At 38.8% G+C, this 23,970-nt stretch overlaps 1 protein-coding gene across 4 annotated transcripts in view; it reads right to left on the reverse strand.

Moving 5' to 3' along the window:
* Window positions 1-23,970, reverse strand: part of LOC111654873 (casein kinase I) — a 36,259-nt gene that overhangs the window by 9,211 nt on the left and 3,078 nt on the right. For all 4 annotated transcript variants that reach the window (XM_023406038.2, XM_023406037.2, XM_023406033.2 and 1 more), the window contains exons 2-4: window positions 22,886-23,688; window positions 7,709-7,778; window positions 91-239 (exon numbers count right to left, since the gene is read on the reverse strand). In XM_023406038.2, the coding sequence (XP_023261806.1) occupies window positions 91-239; window positions 7,709-7,778; window positions 22,886-23,113 (447 nt within the window). In that variant the 5' untranslated portion in view covers window positions 23,114-23,688. The remainder of the gene's footprint in view (window positions 1-90; window positions 240-7,708; window positions 7,779-22,885; window positions 23,689-23,970) is intronic.

A 23,970-nucleotide genomic window follows, 5' to 3' on the forward strand; every position in this document is an offset into this window, starting at 1 on the left:
GAAAATGTACTGCATTTTCTGTAATGCTTAAAATCACTGATGCTAGCTTATCTAACTGTAATGTTCCCGTCACCCTCTTCCAAGCCTTACCAGCTGTATGGCTATCATGAGGACGGTCTTGAGGGAGAAGGTGCGGTCACAGAGGTCAAACAGGTCCTCTAGACTGGGTCCGAGCAGCTCCAGCACCATGGCATTGTATTTCCCGCAAGGACCAAAGTAGTACACCTGAGGGATTCCCTCTGTAGAGACATACATACATACACACACACACACACACACACACACATACACATACACATACAATAACAGTTAGTGGACTTGTAAAATCTACCTACAATTATAGATACTGTACAACTGCTGTAATGTATACTATTATTCCACTTGCCTTACAATGAGTTTTTAAAGTCAACATGTGTATAAAATAGCTACCCTTTGAAACTTCAGCATCAGAAACCAATAAGCCAGAGGTGCTCTTATGGTCACTTTATATGCAAACAAGGGAGCAGAGGTTTATAAAAATGTAAACACACCAATATTTGTGATTTATTTTCTATTTGAAAACCTGAGTGTACAACACTTAAGTGTTTTACTATAAACTTGATATCATAGCATGAATAACCTACTGCAGTCATTCATACTTGGTTATGTAAAAATGTGGTCACTGCAGTGTTTTGCAACTTTTTGTTGCAGAAGCTCCATTTCCTTCTGTGTTGTCTCCGCATCACATGAACCAAACATGATCCCCATTTTGTAATTAGCTTAAAACCTGGTGCAGAAACACCACAAGTCATGTGAAAGGTTCCTCATTGGCTGAACTGAATCATCACTCTGGTGTGTTGATAAGAAATGCAGTGTGGGAGGAGACTCTTCACTCACACTGCAGTAGTTATGACAAATGGCATTTCAGTTAGCTTCCTTTAACAGGTTCGTCAGACACGGGCGTGGTTGTGTGTTTGACTTCTGAAGAATGTGAATGGATCAACCCAGCAGGATGTACTATCTTCAGAAAGACAGGTGACAAATGAAAGGACCAAACCAACATAAAGTGTCTTAGTAAGGAGTTGGGCCACCATGTGTCGCCAGAATTGGGTTTGGAATCAAGAACCGGTTCCAGTTACCAGCCACTTCCAGGGCTAATCTGTGACTCTGCGCCTGGCAAAAGTTAGACTGAAATACAACTATTTATTACATTTGAGAAGCGCCAACAGGCAACTGTGTTTATAAACTGCAGCTCGAAAGAGATAACGCGACGTGTGGAGATGCATCCATGCGCACGGAGATGCATCCATATGCATGCGCACCAAGTAAAAGTCACACCTGTATGGCAAAAGCTAAGTCAAGTGGGACTGTGTGGCAAAAACCTGTGTAGGCCTACATTTTTTTTCTTTCCCCACACAGAAAATTGAGCAGGATTTGTTAAGGGAATAGATAAAGAATTGGACAGATGAGCAGAATCCATAATGGCACTGGTATAAATAAAAAAATTTGTATCAATTCCCATCTCTAGAACAACTTCAATCCTACATGTCTTTGGAACGCCACTTGAGAGATGGAAAGCCATTCTTCCACAAGATATTCCCTCATTTGGTGTTTTGATGATGGTGGTGGAGAGCACTGTCTAGCAGATCAGTTCAAAATCTCCCACATACGTTCAATTGGATTGAGATCTTTTGACTGCAAAGGCCATAGCATATGAATATATAATATATGCATATGCATATGATATTATTATATTGTTGTATATAAAAAATTGCTTTCTTACAACAAAAGAAGTCTGAGTCTAATATATTCGTATTTCATCTCACTGGGAAAACAAAACAAGAAAAAAAAAAACTAATGCTACGTAGACAAATCCCAGACTCTTTTATCTGGCATTTTTGTCAGCTCACCCCTACTGAAATTTCAGAGGTATTGGACTCGTTTGTCTGAGCATGCATTCATGTCAGATCCACTGACAGAAGATTTGTAGCCTATAACTTGTGACACAATCAAAACAAAAATGGAAAACCTTCTGGCTCAGTCCCCAGGCTCACAGAGTTCTGGGTCAGACTGTCCTGAGTTGGTTCTCTCCCCAGGCAGCCATCCCGTGACCTTTGAACCATTCTGTGCTGCCAAAGGCGTAGTTATCCACAAGCCAGCCATATCCCTGAAACCCCACTAACCATAAGATACCACATCAGTGCTGCATCCACAACAGGCGTAGCATGTGGTGTGTGAGCTGAGAGAAAAAGACACAATACAGTATCAATCTGAGGGATTAAAATACAAATTAAAAAAGGAGAAGAGATTAAGAGAATGGGGAAGCACATTCACACTTGTATGCAAGAAAATAAATAAATGTGAAATGGAGATAAAGGAGTTTTGTGAATAGGCATAGCTCTGTGTGCACAAGTACCCTGTTTGGTTTGTGTGTGTATGTCAGCTGCAAACCAACGGGTGGAGAGGTTATAGTCGGATTTTCCTGATCACCCCTAAAAGTCAGTCCAACAAGACACACTGCGCATGCATGCTCACAAACACACACACCTGTCTGCACTTTAGTGTCTATGATTTTCCTGGTAATGATGCCCATGACAGATGAGGCAGTGACAAGAGATCACTGGAGGCTGACTCATCAAAGCTTGGCCCAAATCTAGAGGGCATTCAAAGCATAGTCATCACAAAAGGAAAGCAGTGTGTATTATAATCTGCTGGTGGATGTGAGTAAAGATTGGTGCTTACAGCAGCTGTAAGCACCAATCTAGAAATGGCTGGTGGAATAAAAGCTCAGAGCACATTTTGGTATGATTTCTTTAATATATACTGTGACATAACTTGCCAACAATAGTTGGCAAAAAAGGATTTGAGAGAATTTCTGTCACTTCACTAACTCAACCATAACAAAGGACACAGTGAGCACTTCAAAAGAATGAATGATAAAGAATGACTTTTGATCAGACATTTCATGTTATGTTCTTTCCAAAAGCCAAAGGACAAGCAAACCATTTCAGCAGATGGATTCTCTACATGCACAATAAGCAAACTCAATCATCTTTGTTAAGATACATAGCTATTATGTCAAACATTTGTGTAAAAAAAAAATACATCTTACAGCTGGGTTTAGCATTGTGGGAAATGCTCTGTCTTTCACTGCAAGCCAATGTAAGTGGTGCTCTGACCCCTGCTGTCTTGACAATTTGAGACAATCCAACCTATTGTATCTGCAGGCAGGCCCTCTCAGGCTACACAGTATAAGAGGGAAGGCTGCATCATGGCAGCTGAAGACAATGTTGCCCTACAATGAAATGTCAGAGTTAAGGGCCAGAGAGGAGAGAGCTGGAGAAAAGAGGAGATGGCCGGAGAGAAGAGGAGAGGGAATGCCTATTAAAGATTTAGATTATGGAGTGGAGTGCACTGAGAAGAGGAGGAGAAGAAGAAGAAGAAGTGACTTCCATTAGGCCCAGTGCTCTGGAGATGTTCTCACAAGGCTGAAATATGATCAGTGCTCAGACTTGCTCAGACTGAGCCTAGAGCTAATAATGCAACATAGCTCATAAGTACAACAATTCCAAAAGACACCACAGGGTTATATGCTTATCAGGAAAAATAACACAGCAACACTTTTGTCCTTATTTAGTTAATCACTAATTCGACCAAACATTTGCAGCCTTTAACCTCTGCTGCTTCCCCTTCACAAGAACTCACCCAAGCAATGATTTGTCTGATTTTAGAAAAACTAGGGCAGTTGTTCTATTTTCACTGACTCTACACAGGACATTCTTCATTCATGCATGTGTGTAAAGCAGTAGGAAGTAAGCTAAATTAAGTTATTTAGCCTTGTTTGTTTGTTCTTAAGATTAGTCATGAGAAAATTGCTGTCATCCTTCATCATGCAACCCATTGGTAAATGTAATGTTCCACATACACTGAGATGTAAGTGCTGAAATTATCCATCATGCAGCCTTGCTAACATACACTTCATGCCAAGCCACAACTAAAAACATATTACTGCATCATCATAAAACTAATCAATTCCAAATGTTATTATGAAGTAAATTTCATCATTACACATTTACATTACATACATTTCTTCTTTTTTCTGTTATTTGTTACCATGATGCATGTGTCTCGTGTGGCATATGATGGCACCTAAATTTTAGAGTTCAATCTATCCTAGGATAATCCTACAGCAGTAAACACATGAACAGTTTTTTTCAGTAAAATTATCCACATGGATAAGAGTCTATGATTTGTATGAAATAAAAAGATCAACATAGATCCTATGTCACTGGCACATCATATCATGCCATCAAAAGCCTTGATGGGGCTCATGAATATTCACAGGCACGCTGATACCCATCATTGAAAAATATTCAAGAGGAAACCTCCTTATATGTATGACAGTAAATACATGAATATCTATGCATCATGTATCCATGATTGCATGAGCAAAGTCTTCCCATGAAATATCATTAGCTAGCCCATGAATACTGGGGGATGTATCTTAAGCCATTCCCCTGACCAAGACGCTACGGTGTGGTAGTGTAAGACTCACTTTGTTAACTACTAGTAATAGTACTGCTATTACTACAAAGAGCAACTAAAATATCAGGTCAATTGTCAATTTTTACAATAATTTGGAGAGTGGGAGGCAGTATTCCCAACAGCTGGGATGTGTTCAGGACAAGAGAATTAACAGTGTGCAGATAAGCTCCTCCTGGGCGTTAAGCACTGAGCAGTCCACACTGTGACATATTTGAGGCTCCTGGGTTATGCAGGACTAACAGGGTCACATGTCCCATTTAGGCAAGTTCAAAACATAAGTAGATTTAATCTACCGCCTTGATTCCTCCCATGTTAGACAGTCAAGTGAGCTTTCCTGTCATATCATCATGTCATGGCCACTGGCCAGTCATCAGTTGGAGACAAGGCCTCTCTGCTCAATTGCGCATTTAATACACTCTAGTTCATTATATTTAAACTACTGAAAGTGGTTCTCTTCCTGGCTCAGTAAATGAATGTCTACGACCTTTATATCAGACTGACTCAGATCTGGCTGAATCCACTGTAAATGATTTTGCTTTTTAAGTGCTTTATTTTGGATTTCAAATTCCAACTCCTATTTGAAAAACTGAGAAGTGAAATGCTAAACATAGCGGGAAGGACATGTCATTAATTGTGTCCTTTACACTATGTGTACATCACTCCACCTGTTGAAACTGTTTTAATTTTCTGATGATGACAAGAGGTTAAATGTGAGTAGCCGTTTCATCCCAACTAAACAGGTCTTAAAAGGCCTGATCAGAGAAAAAAAAAAAAAAAACTTATCCAGCATGTATGTTCCTATTTTTGGAAGACAGAAATACAATACCATAATAGGTGCAGGTTAATGTGGCCTACATGAATACTTTCTGTTTCAACAAAGCTAATTTACATCCTAATAAAGGAAATGCAATGACTGTGATACAAGATGTGCTGAGTCATTTATTACTTCTATGGATTCACAGTACAATATCATAGAGACATGATTCAGTCAAATTAAGGGTTGAATCTTTATTGTGCTATTCTGTATATTTATATTGTCTTACAAAGTAGGATGTGCCTACCTAACCATGATAGTAATGAAATTCAGTGAGTGAGGTGACTCATGTCAATCTTGTAGATCATTGTTGACTCCCAGTATACATCTATAATAACATCAATTACATTCATATTCCAAGTGAAATTATGTAAGGAATTGTGTAACTAAGTGTACATTTTCCAGTGTGTGTTTAGAAACACTATTGTTGCATCACATTAGTTTGCTCTATTAACCTGTTTATACTGCCTGTCTCTAGTTCCATGAAAGGGCTAAACAAAATTTACAGTTCAACTCCAGACCTTGGTCAATAAGTGTAAAGCTAATGGCCAGCAGTGGTTTCAATGGAAGAGGGGATGGTTAAGGGCATATTTAATACACAGGAGGAAACAACCAAAGGCAGAGAGAGACAAGCCTTGACTGGAGGAATCCTCTGCTATAATCAAGGGAGATGGCACAGGAGATGACAATAACAGTTACAGTACGGTTTATGAATGTGTAGGCATGCATTGTGTGAGATTAGCTCACAGATCAGACAGACCAGCTTAAAACAAGTGTAGCCATAAAGAAAAATAAGCCACACCCTGTTAGCAACCCATGTTATTGAGTTTCCCTGCACTCTCTGCAGGCAGCACACAGTCAGTCAGGGAGGCAGAGGATACTGTGGCTAAGGAAGCTATCCAAGTACACACCATAACGGCCCAACTGCTTGTAGAGGGCCATCTATAAATAGTCAAGGACTGCCCTAATGCCCCACCTCCTTATCAACAGTGGAGGGTTTTTGCTCTGGCACAAGGAGCCAAGAAGTTTGCATGTGTCACTAAATTAGACCACGACAGACACACTTGTCAGACGGGGGAGGATCACTTCAACAAGATAACCAAGCCACTTCCAATAGTTGTGGAATAACAAACTCATATATATGTACAGGCATATCCACAGATATATTTACCATATGAGTTTTCAAATGTATGTTGTTATACTGTGATCATCATATAGACCGATCTGATTAAGCCAACCTTAGGCTAAATCATATAATTAGATTTAAACTGGGACTTGGTCTGGGATCAGGGACAAAAGAATATAACTGATTGGGACATCTGTGTGTGGAAAATGGCACAGATGTTTTGTCTGTACCTTTTGCTCTCGTCGGCTTTAACAGTAGCGGTGACATTTGCATACGGATCTGAATTCATGGTTGAGAATGCAAGTTGGCACGTAAGCTGGCACATATGCACCTACACACACTTGCTGAAACATGACAGGTGATTCTTTCCAAACAGCCAGCCAGCCAGGAAGTGCTGTGAAACAAATCAAGTCCCAGTTCCTCCCTCCCACCCACCTGACTTTGCCACCTCCCTCATCCTCTGTAACTAGCTGACTGGCCAGACCAGATCAAAGAGCTGCTGATCCGGAGCCGCAGCTACACATCATAGTGCATTAACATGTTCTGAGCTGTGCTGTGGGAGAGTAAAGACTCAGGGTACTGTGGAGGTGGTTTTAGAAAATAGGAAGGAGGCTTCCACAGCATCCATCGGCTCCCACAGGTGTACAAAAGATAAAACAACAAATACTGATGGAATGGAAAGCCTTGCAGTTGTTTTCATTTGTCTGTTTTCCTGATGTTACATGTCCACACTTATGCAAACACATTTGAAAATGCATCTTTCCCCTCCATTTTTGCTGCACAGCAACTAAATTTAACCCCTGGCTTAATGGTGAAATTAAGTATTCACTCAATTCCAGTAAGATAAGATGGCAGTTGTTGCAATTTGGTGTATAATCCTCGATGTAAACAAATTATCTTACACAAGCTGAATACTTGGCATAAAAAAAAAAATTAGCATCTGTTTCTATGCTGCCATTATTCCTTGACAACCAGAAGCAGTGCTCTCTTAACTGAACCAGTCACACTCACAAGAGCAGGTGAGACACAACCTGCTCAGTCTTCCACAAGCTCTGAAACAGATCAACCCTTAGCCAATTTAACTAAATAAAATCCATATCGAAATCATTGTGACAGTGTTGCCTTCTTAAACATCTCTATCAAAACGAAAACGACCATGTGAGTGGAAGTCATTTTCACATGTAAACAATGTCAACTCATCATTATGTTGCTGGGTAATAATCTACAGGTGGCATCTTTCTTACCTGAATTTCCCAACTGTTTGTAAAATCTATACTCCAAATGGAGCTGTGGTGCCCTGGATTTTATAGGTTCCTGAGAAAGAAGAGAGAAAAATAAAGGAGGAGTGTTAAATATGTCATAGCACACAAACCAGATAATGCACGTCAACAATCTTTACAGGGTTAAGTTTAAGACATAAAAATAATTATGTAATCCTAAAGTCACACTGGCCAAAGAATTAAAAATGTCTTTGCTATTCGTTGATATTCTTTGTACTTTTCTTGCACTTAGTATGTATTTCTACTTAACATGTGCATGAATTTATTGATCATATCCCATTATTATCAGTACTTCCTAACCGTATATAATAATAATTCCTAGTAATATAATTAATTAACTATTAAACACGACCTGAACCAAGATAAAAACAGCAGAAAATGGACAGGAAGATGGATGGATAAATCAATAAAAAAAAAATGTAATTTAAAATTTAATGTAAAATTTTGCATAAGGCCTGAAACCTTATGCAGACAAAGTTTTGATTAAAAAATAAATAAAAAAAAAAAAAATCACATACAAAAACATTTCATTAGTAACATTATTGCCAATCGCAGGATAGAAAAAAATATTCAAGACCTCAGTAAATTAAATTTAATACTTTTTAACATCTTCTAAGGCCTTTATTTGAGCAAACTGAAATGGATGTTTTTTAAGCCTTTTCAAAACCTGCAGATACACTGCTTTATCTACAATAACACATTGGTCGTTTGGCTCAGTTAACCCTGCCAGGAAAATTAATGAAGTAAACATAACGTGGCGTACGAAAATGAAAAAAACATAATGTAGTGTATTTGTTACAAAAAAAGCTAATTTGAAGTAATTTTGAAATATTAATACTTGTGTGGCTTTCACACACTGAAGGGAAATTATAGACTCATTACTGCACCACAAGTGCCCAAATGACTGTTAAGAGTCTTACCCTTAGGGAAGAAAGTAGTTTATGAGTGACAACCTTGCATACACATCACCATGATTGCTTCAGCCTGCAATTTACTTAAATACCTACAGTACAATGTTTTCCTTGTTTTAATGCCTAATACAAACTTTAATTAAGTCTTAGGTCAGACTTTGGGGATGTGAGAGGATAAAGAGCAGTTCCAGCTGGTGAACAGCAGGCTTTAGTGATGACATGGCTGATAATCAACCCACCAGGACATATTGTTCATTATATCGCTAGCTTCAGCTTTACAACCTAAAATGTAATCTGATTAGCCCCACTCTCATGATGACAAGGGCATTATAGACAAACGTGAAGAGGAGAGAACAAACACACAACCAACTTAATTCCTTTCCTTAATCTTCAATAGCTGTGCCATAGCCTTCGCTAAAGCCCTTCTCCACAATGTCAGCATGCAGTCCCCTTTTTACACACTGCCAACCAATACTGGCTTTACATTAGACCAAAGATGTATTGAAACAGCCAAACATAGGCTTTACCTCTGTAGTAAATCAGTAAAATGTAAATGTTAGTGATGTTTACATTTAAGTAAAACAGTAACACACAGGGCTGTAATAATTAGTTGATTAATCACTGACTATGTAAATAACTGAATAATCGTTAATCGTATTTCAATTCGAAATACCAAAGATTAACTGGTTCCAGTTTCTCAAATTTGTGTGTTTTTCCTTGTCATCCACAATAAAGAGTAAAATAAAATCAAGAAACTAATATTCAAAGAAATAATCTTAAGGCTGTGGTGAATCAAAACAGACTTTTTCACTATTTCCTGACCTTTCAAAGATAAAACAATGAACTGAACAATGTAGAAAATAATCAGCAGATAACTCAGTATTGAAAATAATGTTTAATTTCAGCCCTGCTTATTAAAGATACATGGAGAGTGAAGCTGTTCCTCTGTGTAATAAGCTTGCTACTCTACATACAAAAATATGAAAATGCCTAAAACTTTATTTAGCTGGGCAACTTCTCAAGAGGTGCTTTAAGTGAGATTTAATCTTGAAAGTTATCTCCCATGTGCATCTAATTCCAAAGCACTTCTATTTCAAATTACATAAACTGAAAGCCGAAAGGCTGTTAAGCTCCCACATTCACTCCATTAGGCCTTTATCAGGATCATTTTCTCTTCTGGTGCCCTGCTAGTATGGAGGAGTGCACTCACACAAAGTATGAGCCGTGTTCAACACAGGGAGGGACTTTCTATCCTTTTGATGACCGTTCTCAGTTCAATACAATAACTTTTAGTATTTTAGTATTTAGTATTAAGTATTCAGACCCCTCAATTATTTCCAATTATTGTTATATTGTAGCCTTACCCTAAAATAATCATTCTTTCTCACATCAATCTACACTCAATACCTTGTAATGAGGCACAACAAATGAGTTTCTGCAAATTTAAGCAAGATCTCGAGCTCCTGTGCAGAGATGGGAGAAACTTCCAGATAGGCAACCAAGTATAAGCACCATATCTGGTTTCCTCCAGACCTGGCAGCCAGCTCTTAGACAGGTGTGTGCCTTTCCAAATCATGCTTAATCACTTGACTTTACCACAGGTGGACTCCAATCAAGGTGTAGAAACATCACAAAGATGATCAAGAGAAACGGGAGGCTCCTGAGTAAAATTTCAAGTGTCATAGGAAAGGGGCCGAATACTTCACTTTTTTCCTTTTAAAAAAAATTGTAAAAATGTCTAAAATTCTGATTTCACTTTGTCATTATTGGGCATTGATTGTAGATTGATGAGGGAACAATTTTGTTTTGGGGGTGTGAATACTTCATGAATGTAGTATAGCTCCTGATTTTAATCAGTGGTCCTAATTCAAAAAGAAAAAAAAAAAGTTTCTCAGACTATCTTCAGACAATTTTCTCTCTGCCTGCCTTCTACAAGACAATAACAGCGGACTGATTAATCAAAATTATTGGTCCAATAAAGAAAGACCTCAGAAAGTCTCAGCATCTCTTTTTTTATCCAACTGGTCAGTGGTGTTTAGTTTTATATAACCAGCTGCTATATTCTGACTGCATGATTGCATGAGTCTGGCCACCACATATTCATTATTCACACATATTCTGTAATACTCCATTCATTTGCTATGTGTTAATCTACTGTTAATTTAGTACTACCAAGCTTCATTTACATTACATCCCTAAAAGATGTATCAATTAAGTGTATATAAGCGTTTTAGACTATTTACATATATGCATGCATTTTTATACATGCTTTTCTACAAAACAATGAGAGAGCAGATACATGTCCTGTTCCCAAAGGAAACCAGTGTGGAAAAAAAGAGAACTAAAGTGACTTCAAAATATTCCTACAAAAAACTATGATGATCTCACATACACAGTGCAAACATGTTTTTCTAAAATCTACGGAAAAAATAATTTCAGTATCACGCTCCCACATGATGCCAACACGAAAGACTGCCAGAGAAGTAAGAAGCTACTGTACATACGAGGAGGGAGAAATTGAGAGTGGAAGAGAGGAGGCAATATAGAGGAGTAGAAGCCAGTGGGAGGAAGACATGTGACTGGTCTGAGAGGCGGAGTGGGGAACTGATGTAGCATCATCCACCTCCTACATGAACCTGGACAACAAGCACGTCTCACACGACTCAGGCCATGGCAGAAAGGAGAGGGAAAGAAAATATAAAATATATAAATAATGAGTTAAAGCAGATGGCACCAACCCGCAGGACCCTTTAAAACAGCTTACAATAGGAAACAGAGGCTTATGGCAGCTTTACGTACTTAAGAGTCAACTCTATTCCCAGCAGATGGGCTAAGCTATGGCTGTGTGAATGACCAGGGCCAAGCTGCAAATGTCTGATGTAACATCTTTGCATATGACAAGGATTTTTCTCAGCTCCTGCACGTAGATATTTTTTGATCTGCTCTCTGGCTCGGCGTGCTCAGAATTAGAGCCCTCCCCTGACATAGCAGGGCCGCCCCCGCAGAAGCAGTATGCTACAAGGGAATGGTATTTAGGTTTTATTTTTCCTAAAACTATACTTATAAATTGTAGTTGGCTATACCCTTTATCTCACTCTCTTTTGTCTCAAGACCAAGAAAAAAAAAATGTTTTCAATGAAGACAGCACTGTAACATTTTCTGTACAAAACAGAAGCAAAACAGCTTTTTCTAGATTCCTATCTTTACCTGACCATAAAAAAGGGCTTTCGATAACCTTATGATTCACAGATAATGTCAACTTGTTTGTAATACTTAACTCAATTGCAGGAGAAGTTGTGGTCACCCTATGTGGTGTCATGCAGAGAGCAGCTTTTAGCCAAGTGTGCTGGCCTTTGTCCAGGACAGCTGACCCACAGGCCAGAAGGGCCCTTCCCTGTCTGACCTGCTGCTACAGTAACCTCTCCACCTCAGCTGTTCCACACTGCGGCCGTCTTGCGTTTCTGCGAATCTTGATTCAATGTATCTGAAACCAAACTGTCCTTGTAAGGTGGATCTCTGCATGAGAGCCAGAACAAGAAATGTTTTGAATGTAGGAAAGTTGAAATTCCAGCACTGTGAGAACTTATTTTCAAAACCACAATGACATTCTCCAACAAAACTTACAGCTGCTGTATTATGGTGGAATGATGCAGATTCTCTTGCTTATTCAGTTTAGGGACTTCAATGAACCTTTATCAGATACTGCCATGACATTAGCTACAAGTACTAGAAGAAACAACCAATACAATGATATACCCAATATGCGTATTGTGATGTATTGCGTTGCAATAATAGCAGCTTCCCAGAGTCCAACAGTCTAACAAAGCCAAACCAAAAACCAAAGGACACTCCGTTTGACAAAGAAAATCAGCTAATACTCTCATTTGAGAGTCTAGAGCAACAGAATATTTGGCCTTTTGCACTTTTTTTAATAATGATTGAAATTATTAATTGATTATCAAATTAGCTGCAGATTATTTTTCTTTCAAATCAACTAATAGATTAATAGGTAAAAATCATCGCAGCTGTAAATGTTACCATTTGTGTGTTGAAAAGGCCGCGACCTGACATAAAATCAAAATTTTCATATTTCATATTGTACTTGTCAAATGACAGCAAAATGCTGTGCCTCTAATTAGTGTTCTTTGTGCTTGTATACTGAGATGTGTAACAAACACTTTGTTGTTTTAAGACCTGTTATTTTATTTTGCATGCCTCCATATTTATAGTTTTGGGTTGCATTGTGCACTGTGTCTGTGCGTCCAATTTTTGTTTGCCATGAAGTCTGTACACTTTGTAATTTAAACTTCTCAGAGGTTTTGTCAAGTGTTTGATACTGTAGTTTTCAACTGCTACTCAAATCAGTATTAAACTTAGAAACTCATCCTAAATGCTGCCGAAAGTGTGGTTTGTTGCATCTTATCCAATATTCACATTGTTTGTGTCTGTAAACAAGAAACATCATGATCAAAAATGATGAGCCAGCCTTTTCCACAGCACAAAGGCCAATCAGATATGACCAGTTTTACAGCCACCATTATCGGCTGGCTTCTCAATCAAATTACAACAACAATTTCACAAGAGGGGCACAGAAATAGTGATAACTTACTTATACTAGCTGCTGCTCACAGCTAAAAAGCTTACAGATCTGTTGCTAATAGTGCTACCAGCAAATATTGCCCTAGTGAGATCAAATCCTGACACTGGGGATGGGTGTGAGAGGAAATGTTACATGCCATTTCAAGGATCTCTCTTAGAGTAAAACACTTGAAGCTTGTACAAATATGTGATTATGTCATCGCAGATTAGGTGGTGGTTTCTGTATTTTAACCTGTGGTAGCCTCCGTACACTTGTGGGGATGGAGCAAGCCATCAGCACCACATAAAGTCCTCTTCCTGGGATTAACCAACTCTGCATATGATGTCATCTGGGCTAAATCTGATCTCCAACACAGCTGAGAAAGATCAGAACTGACCTCAGTGACTGGATGGAGTAATGACATGAAGAGGAAAAAAGAAAACTATAAATGATAGATGTAATCAGAAGAACTTAAAAGGCTGGCAAAAAACAGACATGCAGCAACAGTAAACCACAGTCTCAGCCTAAATACTTTGTGTTGTGTGGTCAAAACTTGCATTACAAATTCAAAATGAAAAAAACAAAACACAGAAATTTCAATAATAAGTGATATTGCTGGAAACAAAGCTATGAAAAAATTGTCAAGCCCTTTTTTCCTATGCAAGCACACCACTTAAAATATAATGTCCAGTATTTATGTTCATGTCAATAATTACACTTATTCTGTTGATTACTGCAATCGTAATTATTCATCTTATAACTTGAGAAACATTTATTTTGATGCAGTTTTCACTTCTATTTGGGAGGTCTGCCGATTTCAACTACATTCATCTACAGATAAAACAATTTGTTGATTGGTGGGAATATAAATAAACCACATTTTGATGATGGATCAGTTCAGACAATGACGTTGGCAAGCAAATGTACAGATTCACCAAGCTCTGATGGGAATTATCATTATTAAGTAGCTAAAATGACAAATGTCAGCAATGGAAGCTCATATCAGACATCACTAATAACTTTAATACCATAAATAACTTGATAGCAGGCTAAAATTTCTTATTGTCTTGTTAAAATGCTCTCAGGATACAGTGTTTGTACTCAAACAACAATCATTTGAGAGGAAAGAAGCTCCATAAGCTCATCAACTTAATATTTTTGAACCAGGTATTGACAGAACCACTATTTGTATCAAGGAGCGCATTAATAATCATCTTATTCTTTTTAATGTTATCCTTGGTAAATTCGCAATATGTCAATATTAAAAAATGACTGACTTCACACGTTCAGTTGTGAGGTGTTACACATGATGCCATGTATCGATGAAATACAAGAGACTGCCCTCTTACCTGATGAACAAGATCCGGCATTTTAAAACAACATGGTGCAGTAAAACAGACAGCTGATATGACAGAGCTGGGAACACTTTCCCATTCACTTGAATGGGAAAGTGGTCGCAGAATTTTGGACCCCACTGTAAATAAACATCTGTGTTGTTTATTTAAAGCCAGTGTGACATTCAGCATGCGCATATGTATGCCTATGTGTGCCATATCCAGGGGAACAGACCCGGCATTATGCATAAGGACCAGAATAGACCCTGACCTTTGCCTGACTCCCAGTAAACCATTTCACAAAATGTAACTGGCTATGTGACTCATCTCATCTTAGACAAAACAACTCAAATGTCAACATAGTGATTCTCTACTTGGCAGCCTTCACAGAGGTATTAATGATGCTAACTGTAAGACTGACACAAATGGAGAAGACTGTAGTGTGTTTCTCTATTCAAGCAGTCTTTATGATGAGAGGTGTCTATGGTTGGGAGGTGGTGTTAAGGAGTGAGTGGAGTCAGAGAGCAACAGCTGGTCTGTGTCCAGCACTTCTCCAGTTTCAGCTCAGATTTAACATACCCAGATGGAGCCATCAGCTGCCTCCAAAACCCAGTGTGATAATCAGTCACTGCTTGAATCAGCCAAAATAAGAAATCAATTGTATCTTCTGCAGCAATTTTTGTACATGAGTGGAGTGGGGTAATTATGACCATTGACCTAGGTTCACTTAATATGCTAATTCAGAATTATCGTCATGATTCAGGCCAGGTGATTAATTTTTATTGTGTTTAATTTTTTTTCTACCTGTGAAAGGCTGCGGGAGAGGTGTGGCATAACTAAATGAATGGAGAGATAGCAACGGGACAATTAGTGGTGCATTATGTCATCTCATTGTCAGCACTCAAGATGGCTTCCACAGCAGTAAGAATACAATGTATGGTATAATTATCAGGCTTTGGAGTGTATTTCTAAAAATGACTGTGAATAAAAACTGTACTTCTTCATATTTTGATGTTATCTGATGTTTATAGTAGAAATATGTATTCACCAATCAACTTCCTTGGTCAATACCATTTCCACTATAATGTAATGCATCAGCTTTCAATGTTTTTTTCCCCACAATTTATTTCCACAACAACATTACAATAACACTATAGCAGCCATCTTACAGACACCAGTGAAATTAACAGGTTTCAAATTTCTGTGAAAGTTGGACTGGCTCTTTAAAATGTGCTGAACTCAGCTGCGACAGTCAGAGGACGGCAAACACAGCAACACAATGTTGCCAGTTATCAACACAGTCATGGGAAGTCCCACTGACATGAACCCAAGAGGCAAGTCTCCTTTGTCATTTAACAGAGGAGTGAGGCGTGGCGTAAGTATAATGTATTGTATTGTGTAGTCCATGATTTGTTTAACTTTGAGCCTGTACCCAATATAAATTGTTCTGTTGGGTCCTGACATAGCTGGGAGTAACAGCATAGTACAGTCACAAAAGACTTAGACAGCAAATTATTTCCATGAAGTCAACAAAAAAAGAAGAACATGTCACTGTCTTATTCTTTCTGTTCTGCACTACATATCCTGACAAACCCAGGCAATGCACCAACAGATTTTAAATTTCTTACATGGTATGAAGCTGCTTTAAATCTAACCTCAAATCTCGCCATTTTGTCTTGCAAAGCAAACTCTCAAAATAGACCTGAGGTCAATTTGGCTTCAGCTCTTTTTAAATTACCATCATCTGATTCTGGTTTGGTTCTTTGGCTCTAGTTTACCACCTCAATTATGATGCTAAAAAGAAGGTTAAAACAGAATAGTGCAGTGTAAATTCATGGCAGTGACTATAATCAGAAAAAGAGAAAATGTGACAAACTAGTTAACTATCGCTAAAGCTAACATGCTAAACATTACATGTCATTACATGTGAGCATAACTCCTTAAAAAAAAAAACGTAGTGCTTTGCCATGTCCCAGGATGTACAGTTAGAAGGTACAATTACACAGCATGGACTTCTCTACAGGCACACACCCTACACCATATTTTAACCTATTTTTTGTGCAGTTACAATTTACACTCATAGGTTTCTACATAAAACACCGACACTGTTTTTGTTGCTACTGTGAGGTCACCGACATTAAGACTCTCCAATGCAGGTTGTATGACTGCTACTATATCATCCTCAAAACAACAATGTGTGTCTGTGTGAACACACTGTGTTGGTGCTGGCTACTGATTCATTTGGGGATTAGCTAGTTGACTGAAGGTAGGATTTTACATGCTGTTGACATCCAAGGATTTATTCATTCAGCCTGCCCAGTATGCTCTCTGGAGAGCCTGAGCAGGGTAGGGAAGAACTTAAATCGTAAAAATGTCACTTTAATTCCAGCCAAACATGCTGATAGAGCTTTTGTGTGTTCACAGTTCTTCGACAACTGCCTCATGGCAAGCTGGTGTAAGCTGCTGCAACAGGAGCTGCTTATCAAGCTTCAGTGGGAGGCACAGAAGAGAGTTGGATACAACACCTCAGATTTCCTTCTGAGAATCATAACTGACCAGCACTGTGAGTGGCTTTACTCATATTAACTGCCTTACTCTTATGCCTCTGCATCAGTGACTCAGGCAGAGGAAACAAAAGTCTGCCCGAGGCAATCCACTCTTTCCCATAAATACAGTACAATTACATACCATATAGTTTTCGGACGCAACATACAGTATATGAACTACTTAAAGCCCAATTTATGATTTTTCTACTTGGGAGCAGAACTACACAACAAGCTAATACCACAAGCATGTTTTACATATTGCCTTAAAAAGGTGTTATGGCTAACATGTTAGTAAATATGCCTATCCAGCAGACATGGAGCAATATTAGCATTCATTTGGAGTGGAGTGGCAACCTGACAAACATTAAGCCCAATATTCACGCTCCTTTGTAACTCTGTTTAAGTCTTTACCAACTCCTGAGAAACAAATCTGTACCCCACTTTGTTCACCTCCTAAATGGTAAATTTGTCAGTGTGATGCTCTGGGCTAAGTAGTAAGCAAGATCAGAGATTTTTTGCTGGAAACAATGCTGATGAGAGCGGTGAGAGCGAACAAATAATTAAATTCATGCACTTTAAAACAATGAGCTAAAAGACACTATATAATCCAAAGAGCTGAGGGAAACTGCAGAGTCGGGAGATCATTCTTTGCGGGTTTGTCAATACAAGCGGCACGTCTCATATTACACATTTTTTTTCCAACCTGTTATTCACTACACTACAAACTTAGCTAGCTGTTAGCTAGCTAGATCATTTCCCCAGCAACCCACTGTGTCTTTTTTTTTTTGTGAAAGAGTGGTGTTTGTATATCATTGCAAACATATTTGCTCAAGTGTAAATGGTAGAGGCATCAGCTGAGCACATTTACCAGTCACACAACAATCAAGACTTAAATTTTGTAGTTTGGCCAACTAATGGAATTAAACCTAATTAGCTTTGGCTGATAAAGTCCGCCTGTCATTTCAGTCGGAGGAATCAAGGTTGCAGGCTAAAAATAAGAAGCCAGGACTACCATTATATTTTAGGGTGGCAAAAGGAAATCTCTTTCAAGTCTAGAATATATCCTTGCTTTGAATAAACACTGTCAACATACATAGGGTAAAACACTGCTCTGAATGTGCATAGGTGGCACACCATGAACAGTAAGTCTCTGTGTTTACTGTGTTACCTAGATGGTCACTCCAATTTCAGCCCCTTCTCCCTGAGCAATAGGTAGGCACCATGTTGTACAGTAAGTCTCAGCACCATAACATTCACTTATTATTCTCCTCCCATGTTGGGAAAATATTACGGCAACTTGTCAAAGTCAAAGTCATCACAACAAAGAGGAGCCTCCAACTGATTTATAACTTATTACTGATAATACCAGCTTTGCAGGTGGTATGTCTCAGACACCTCTTATCTGTCAATGAATGACTGACTACATGAAAATGGGCTATAATGAAATACAAACTGTAAAGTTTCAAACTAACTTTAACAGAGGGGACTGGTAGAAATGTCAGTGAAAATGGATGGATAATCGGTGTGTGCATGTGTCTTTAAACCAAGGCAAAAACAATGACGGGGTTAAGAGGGGGCCAATGACCTTGATAAGACAAACTCCTGAAGATAGTACAAGAAAGAGAGAGAGCACTATGCAAGATAACAAGTGTGTTAAATAAAAATAGTATAACAGTAATGTGCAAAAAAAAGAAAAAAAAGAAAAGAGGATTAAATGGTCATTTTCTCAGTGGACAGTTATGTCACCATGCTAGAGAGTGTATTGACAGAGATGGTGGTGTTCCTTTACCCTTTAAATGAGGTTGCTAGTTTGTACAGTGAGCCTCGACAGCAAACAGAAATTAAATGCTGCTGTTTCTTTAAGGCGTTGGGATCTCCCCTTGGGAGTTAAGCCTGCAGTGTACTTACAGCATTGGCTATACGGTCCTGCCTCCATCACACAGGCGTTTGTCAGTGTGAGAAAGCACCCAGCTGAACCAAAGACTGAACCACTGTGTGTCGACAAGGCCTGCTAACAAAGACGACCTTTCAGCTCTCTGCAGTTACCCGTTCTCTCTTGCTTTTTGCAGCAACATTCACAGCAGTTCCAGATCCACTCACAGAGGATCTAGTGCACTGGCTTGCCATACATCCATCTCTGCTATCACGTGGTGAAGCAGGGTGACACCGGCATTCACCTTTGTCCCAGGTTCAGGCAGGCACCACCCAAATGCTCAACTCGGCAAGTTGGTACACAAGACACTTGGCACATAATGTATCAGCTCAACACTTAGTAATCACTGTGTACAATAATCTGGAGCTAAACATTTTCAATTCATTACAAAAAAATAAGAAATTAAACTAGTTTCAACCAATCAGATAACAACTTACACTTCCAGTTCCACAAAGTTGAATATAACATTACCACAGCCTTATTGGTTTCCTGGTAGATCAACAACCTTTATTCAACAAGTCACAAAGTAATAATTGACATACTCACTTAGAGTTTCACTGAGACCAACAGTTGGTCGGTTAAGAATTTATGTTTGTCCTACTTGACTTAATGACTGGGGGAGTGTTGGAAGGAGTGTAATCTATAAGGGCTGAAACTAACAGTTGTTTTTATTACTAATTAAGCTGCTGAGTATTTTGTAGATTAATTGATTAATCATTTAGTCTATACATTTTAGAAAAAAGAGCAATTTCCTCTATCCCAAAGTTACAACCTCTAAATGCTTGTTTTGGACAACCAACAGTCCAAACCCACCTTCACATCTGAGAGCCTGGAAGCAACAAGATTTTGTAATTTAGATGAAACAATCAATTAATTAAGAATATAGATACCAGTTGTTGTTTTTTTTTCAACTGATTAATCAAATAATATTTGCAGCTCAATAGTGTATATTACAGCTGAAATAATTAGTTTGTGAACTGGGAAGTTGGACCACTGAAAACTTTTCGTAATCCAAGTCTAATCCAATCTAAGTCTTTAGTTTTCTTCTTTGGTTCCAGCTTCATCTTGGATTCTCTGAAACTGTGATGGGCATTTTTCACTATTTTCTAACTTTTATGGACTAGTTTTGTTATTAAATTATTAATTTGATAATTTTTAATGAATTGTGTACTATATCAACATCATCATTAGTTGCAGCCCTAATATACTACTTTATTTCACAGAAAATGTCTTATTTTGTCTTATTCATTTAAAAGGGAATTCTATGAAACTGTACAACATATGTAATATGTAAAAGCAAACTAGCAATGGCATTTTTCCTGCACCTCACAATACCAACAATTATATTAGGTTTGACAAATCTACAAGTGTACAGTTACCATTGAAATGACTGACAGACAATGGAGGAGGCACTCATGTCCAGCATGTGTTAGCAGGTGGTTGTAGATAACAGGGTTGTTGTTTTAGTCAATAAGCAGGAGCTCAGTAACAGCCTCTGACAAGACAGACGCTCTACTGGACAGGCAGTGACATTCACTGGGTTACCCCAGGGAGCTGTGAGACCAGGGACAGACAGAAACATGTGGACAGACAACTGTGCTAGGGTCTGGGTTAGCCCGAGAACCAACAAGGGAGAAGCCCTCTCCATGTCAGGCCCAGCAACACCAGTATACAAGTCAAAAACTACTGTAACAAGAGTCAGATTTTTTTGTTTCATTTTGAAAATCTAGGCCTAAAAGAGATAATTATTGTGAATATTAAAGGAAGCAATCATTGCAGCTCCAAAAATACAACTGACAAGAAAACATGAATCGCTATCAGAAATTAGTCCTCATAATGAAATCCTAAATAAACCCGATTCCTCACAATCATGCCCCACTATTACCCAGGCCTTATCATGCTTGTTTACACCATTAGCACACTTCCTCCTCTCACCATTATACATTCAGATAAATATTGGGTCCAGTGAGCCACGAAATCTATGGAGCAGTGTTATGGCCCTAATGCCAGATCCAGATATAGCTGGACACCATGGAGATGGGAGGGTTCACAGGCGGGGGGGGGCAGCAAGCACAACTAAAGATTTTAGAGGAGAGGAGAACTGCAATTACAGCTGTTTGCGAACCTCTGCCTTCTATGTGGTTCGCAAGGCCTTCAGTGGGTGCCCGTTCAGAGATAATGACCTCCCTGTGAGATACAAATGTAAGGATAATCATACACAGACCAGTGTAGCTGTGGTGGAGGTGACGCCTAGCTCCCATCAGTTTTTGTATGACTACTTAACTGGAGTCTGGGTTAGGCCTTGCTTGCATTGAGGCAGTCAGACAAGAAAATATTATCATCTGTCTTACCTTCAAGTGATCAAAGCGCTACAAGTGGCAACACATTTATAGCAAAGAAAAAGATCTGAGGTTTATGTGCAGAGGAAATGGTTGAGCAGTCACTGGCTGCCCTAGAATCTAACAATCAGTAAACAAACAGACCTTGACATTTCATGTGGTTTTTCACAGTCTAAGTGCTACTAAACCAGTGGCTCTGGAAAAAAAAACATTCATGCTGACACAAATCAAAAACACACAGTAAATTATTGATTGCTCATAAGGTCTGGTGTGAACTTATTAAAAGGAAGAGCTTCCACATGATTTGACATCATCTCTACTGACTGTGACCACTTGACCACGTTGTATTTGCATTCTGCCTAGTGTCAGCCAGTTTCAGCCATTTATCTGTTTGCTTCTCTCCTACTCTCTGTTCTCACATATAGAGTATTTTCGCACCACCAAATTCCCAATAAAGCTGTTCTCATTTACATGTTTTTCTGTTCCCGATGTCAGACAATGGCCCAACTATGAAATAGTGACTGAATTGTTGACACTTAAAAGCCCTTTCCTAACTACTGCTCTGCACTGTCAAAAGTCTTTGATTTTATAGATTTTATAACCTCGACATCTTCTGACAAATTCACCATTCACATTAAGTTGAAGACAACGGCTGTGCTTTGATTTTCGGCTATATTTACTTGTAAAATGATCACTTAAAGAGAAAGTTAAAAGCTCCTTCACGTCAGCTGCCATGCAGTCAGCATAAAGAGGTGTGCCTGCAGAAGGAAAGCCCAGCCTTGTGCTTACGGGGCAATACTGGTGCTTTCTTCTACAGAAAGTAGCTAAGGTTTGTCCAAAAAGTAAGAACCAGAAAGATTTGTCGCTAGTTGCTTTTCAGAAAAAAAGCTGCAGGGAGCTGAAAAATTGGTTAATGTAGCAAAAAAGTCATTAAGTTGTCAACACTGTTTGTTCGTGCCAAATCACTTTGAAAAAGCAATGATCAATGTTGAAACTCCAACACTCGTCCGGCCGGCTGACCAGTGGTCTAAGTTCATAACTAAGTCATAAGGCATTCGACTGACCAATGGTGCAACATTCATATTTATATTACTGTTGGAAAAAGATGGTTTACTTTTAGTTGACCCTTACTTTTAAATGCTGTAAGAAGAAAATAAATGCCTGTATGAAAAAAAACACCAATCAAGATACAACTTAAGGTATCCAGTCTAATCTGAGCTTTCTCTTCTTCATGTCTTTGACAAACACAAATAGAGCATGGTTGACACATTAACAGTCAATGTCACCAAGCTGTGGAAGAGGGCGTTGGACAGTTCCAATTTATTTCCTGTGTCTGTCACTCTCAGGTCTACTGCACTAGTAGAGTCTGCTGCACATTAAAAATAAACATTTAACATAACTTTAACTGCTGAACGGCATCATTAATAAACAAAAGGTACATAGGATTCATACATACATGAATTTTTGAGATCATAAACAAACTTCAAGGTTGCACTTACCAGTTTGATGGCCACATATTCATTAGTATAGAGATTTTTTCCCAGCCGCAGCTCTCCAAAGTTCCCGCAGCCAATTTTTTTACCCACACGGAAGTTTGGGCCAACCATAAGAACTCCAGAATTGGTCCCAGAACTCCTGCCCCCATGTCCAGTCCTGCTGCCTGCTGTCTTAGACATCTTTTTCCCTTCCTCTGTCTCTCCCTTGCCCCCTCTCTTGTCAAAATCCATAAGCTTGTGATACCCTGGCCTCTCCACGGTTATTCTCCAGCCATGCAAACCATAGAAATTCCAATGACAACGACAGAGGATGCTTTACGGAGGGGGAGGGAGACAAATCTCACAGGACAGAGGAAAGGTGTTGCTGCTAAAATGTGCAATGGTTCACAAGATAGTTAAATAAATTGAAACTACAGCTGAAGTGCCCCGTGTGTCAATCAGACAGCTCTTTTGCTGAGTGCTTCCCTTTTCTCTTCGTGTTCCTTGTTTACCAGAGGGGCTCCTTTCTTGTGTGTTTCTCCAGCTTCAGTCTCAGAGTAGCATGTCCCTGCCTGAGGAATAGGCAGGTTGTGCTAGGATGTGCCCACAGACACACATACAATACTAGTCATAAAAAAGTACTCCGAAACCCAGCTACTGCATCCACAAGGCCACTTGGGAACATCTCCTGGAGTGCCTCATTCCTTCTGGTCAGCCTTCAGTGACACAGTGGACAGACTCCATGTTGCAGGGCCACAACAGACGAGGCAACCCAGAGTTTGGAGGAAACAGCGACAGCTAACAGATGGGACTGATGTACTGGATATCTGCAAAGAGTAAAAAACAGACAGAAATCAAACCTTAGGTTGTGATGCTGATTTTCATTCATGTATGGCATGTAGAGTGTGGATCAAATGTCATACTAAAGCTTGTACACTAACCTCACTTTTAACGTTTTTAAGTTTATAATATCTTGTGGCTTGTTTGAAGATTTAAAAAACTATTTAAATTATTATTATTATTATTATTATTGTTATTATTATTATTATTATTATTATTATTATTATTATTATATTTTAAACACTTGTTATATGCATCATGTTTACTAA

This window comes from Seriola lalandi, unplaced genomic scaffold (assembly GCF_002814215.2).
Source record: "Seriola lalandi dorsalis isolate HSWRI2012SDOR001 ecotype SW California unplaced genomic scaffold, Sedor1 jcf7180002054293, whole genome shotgun sequence".
NCBI lineage: Eukaryota > Metazoa > Chordata > Actinopteri > Carangiformes > Carangidae > Seriola > Seriola lalandi.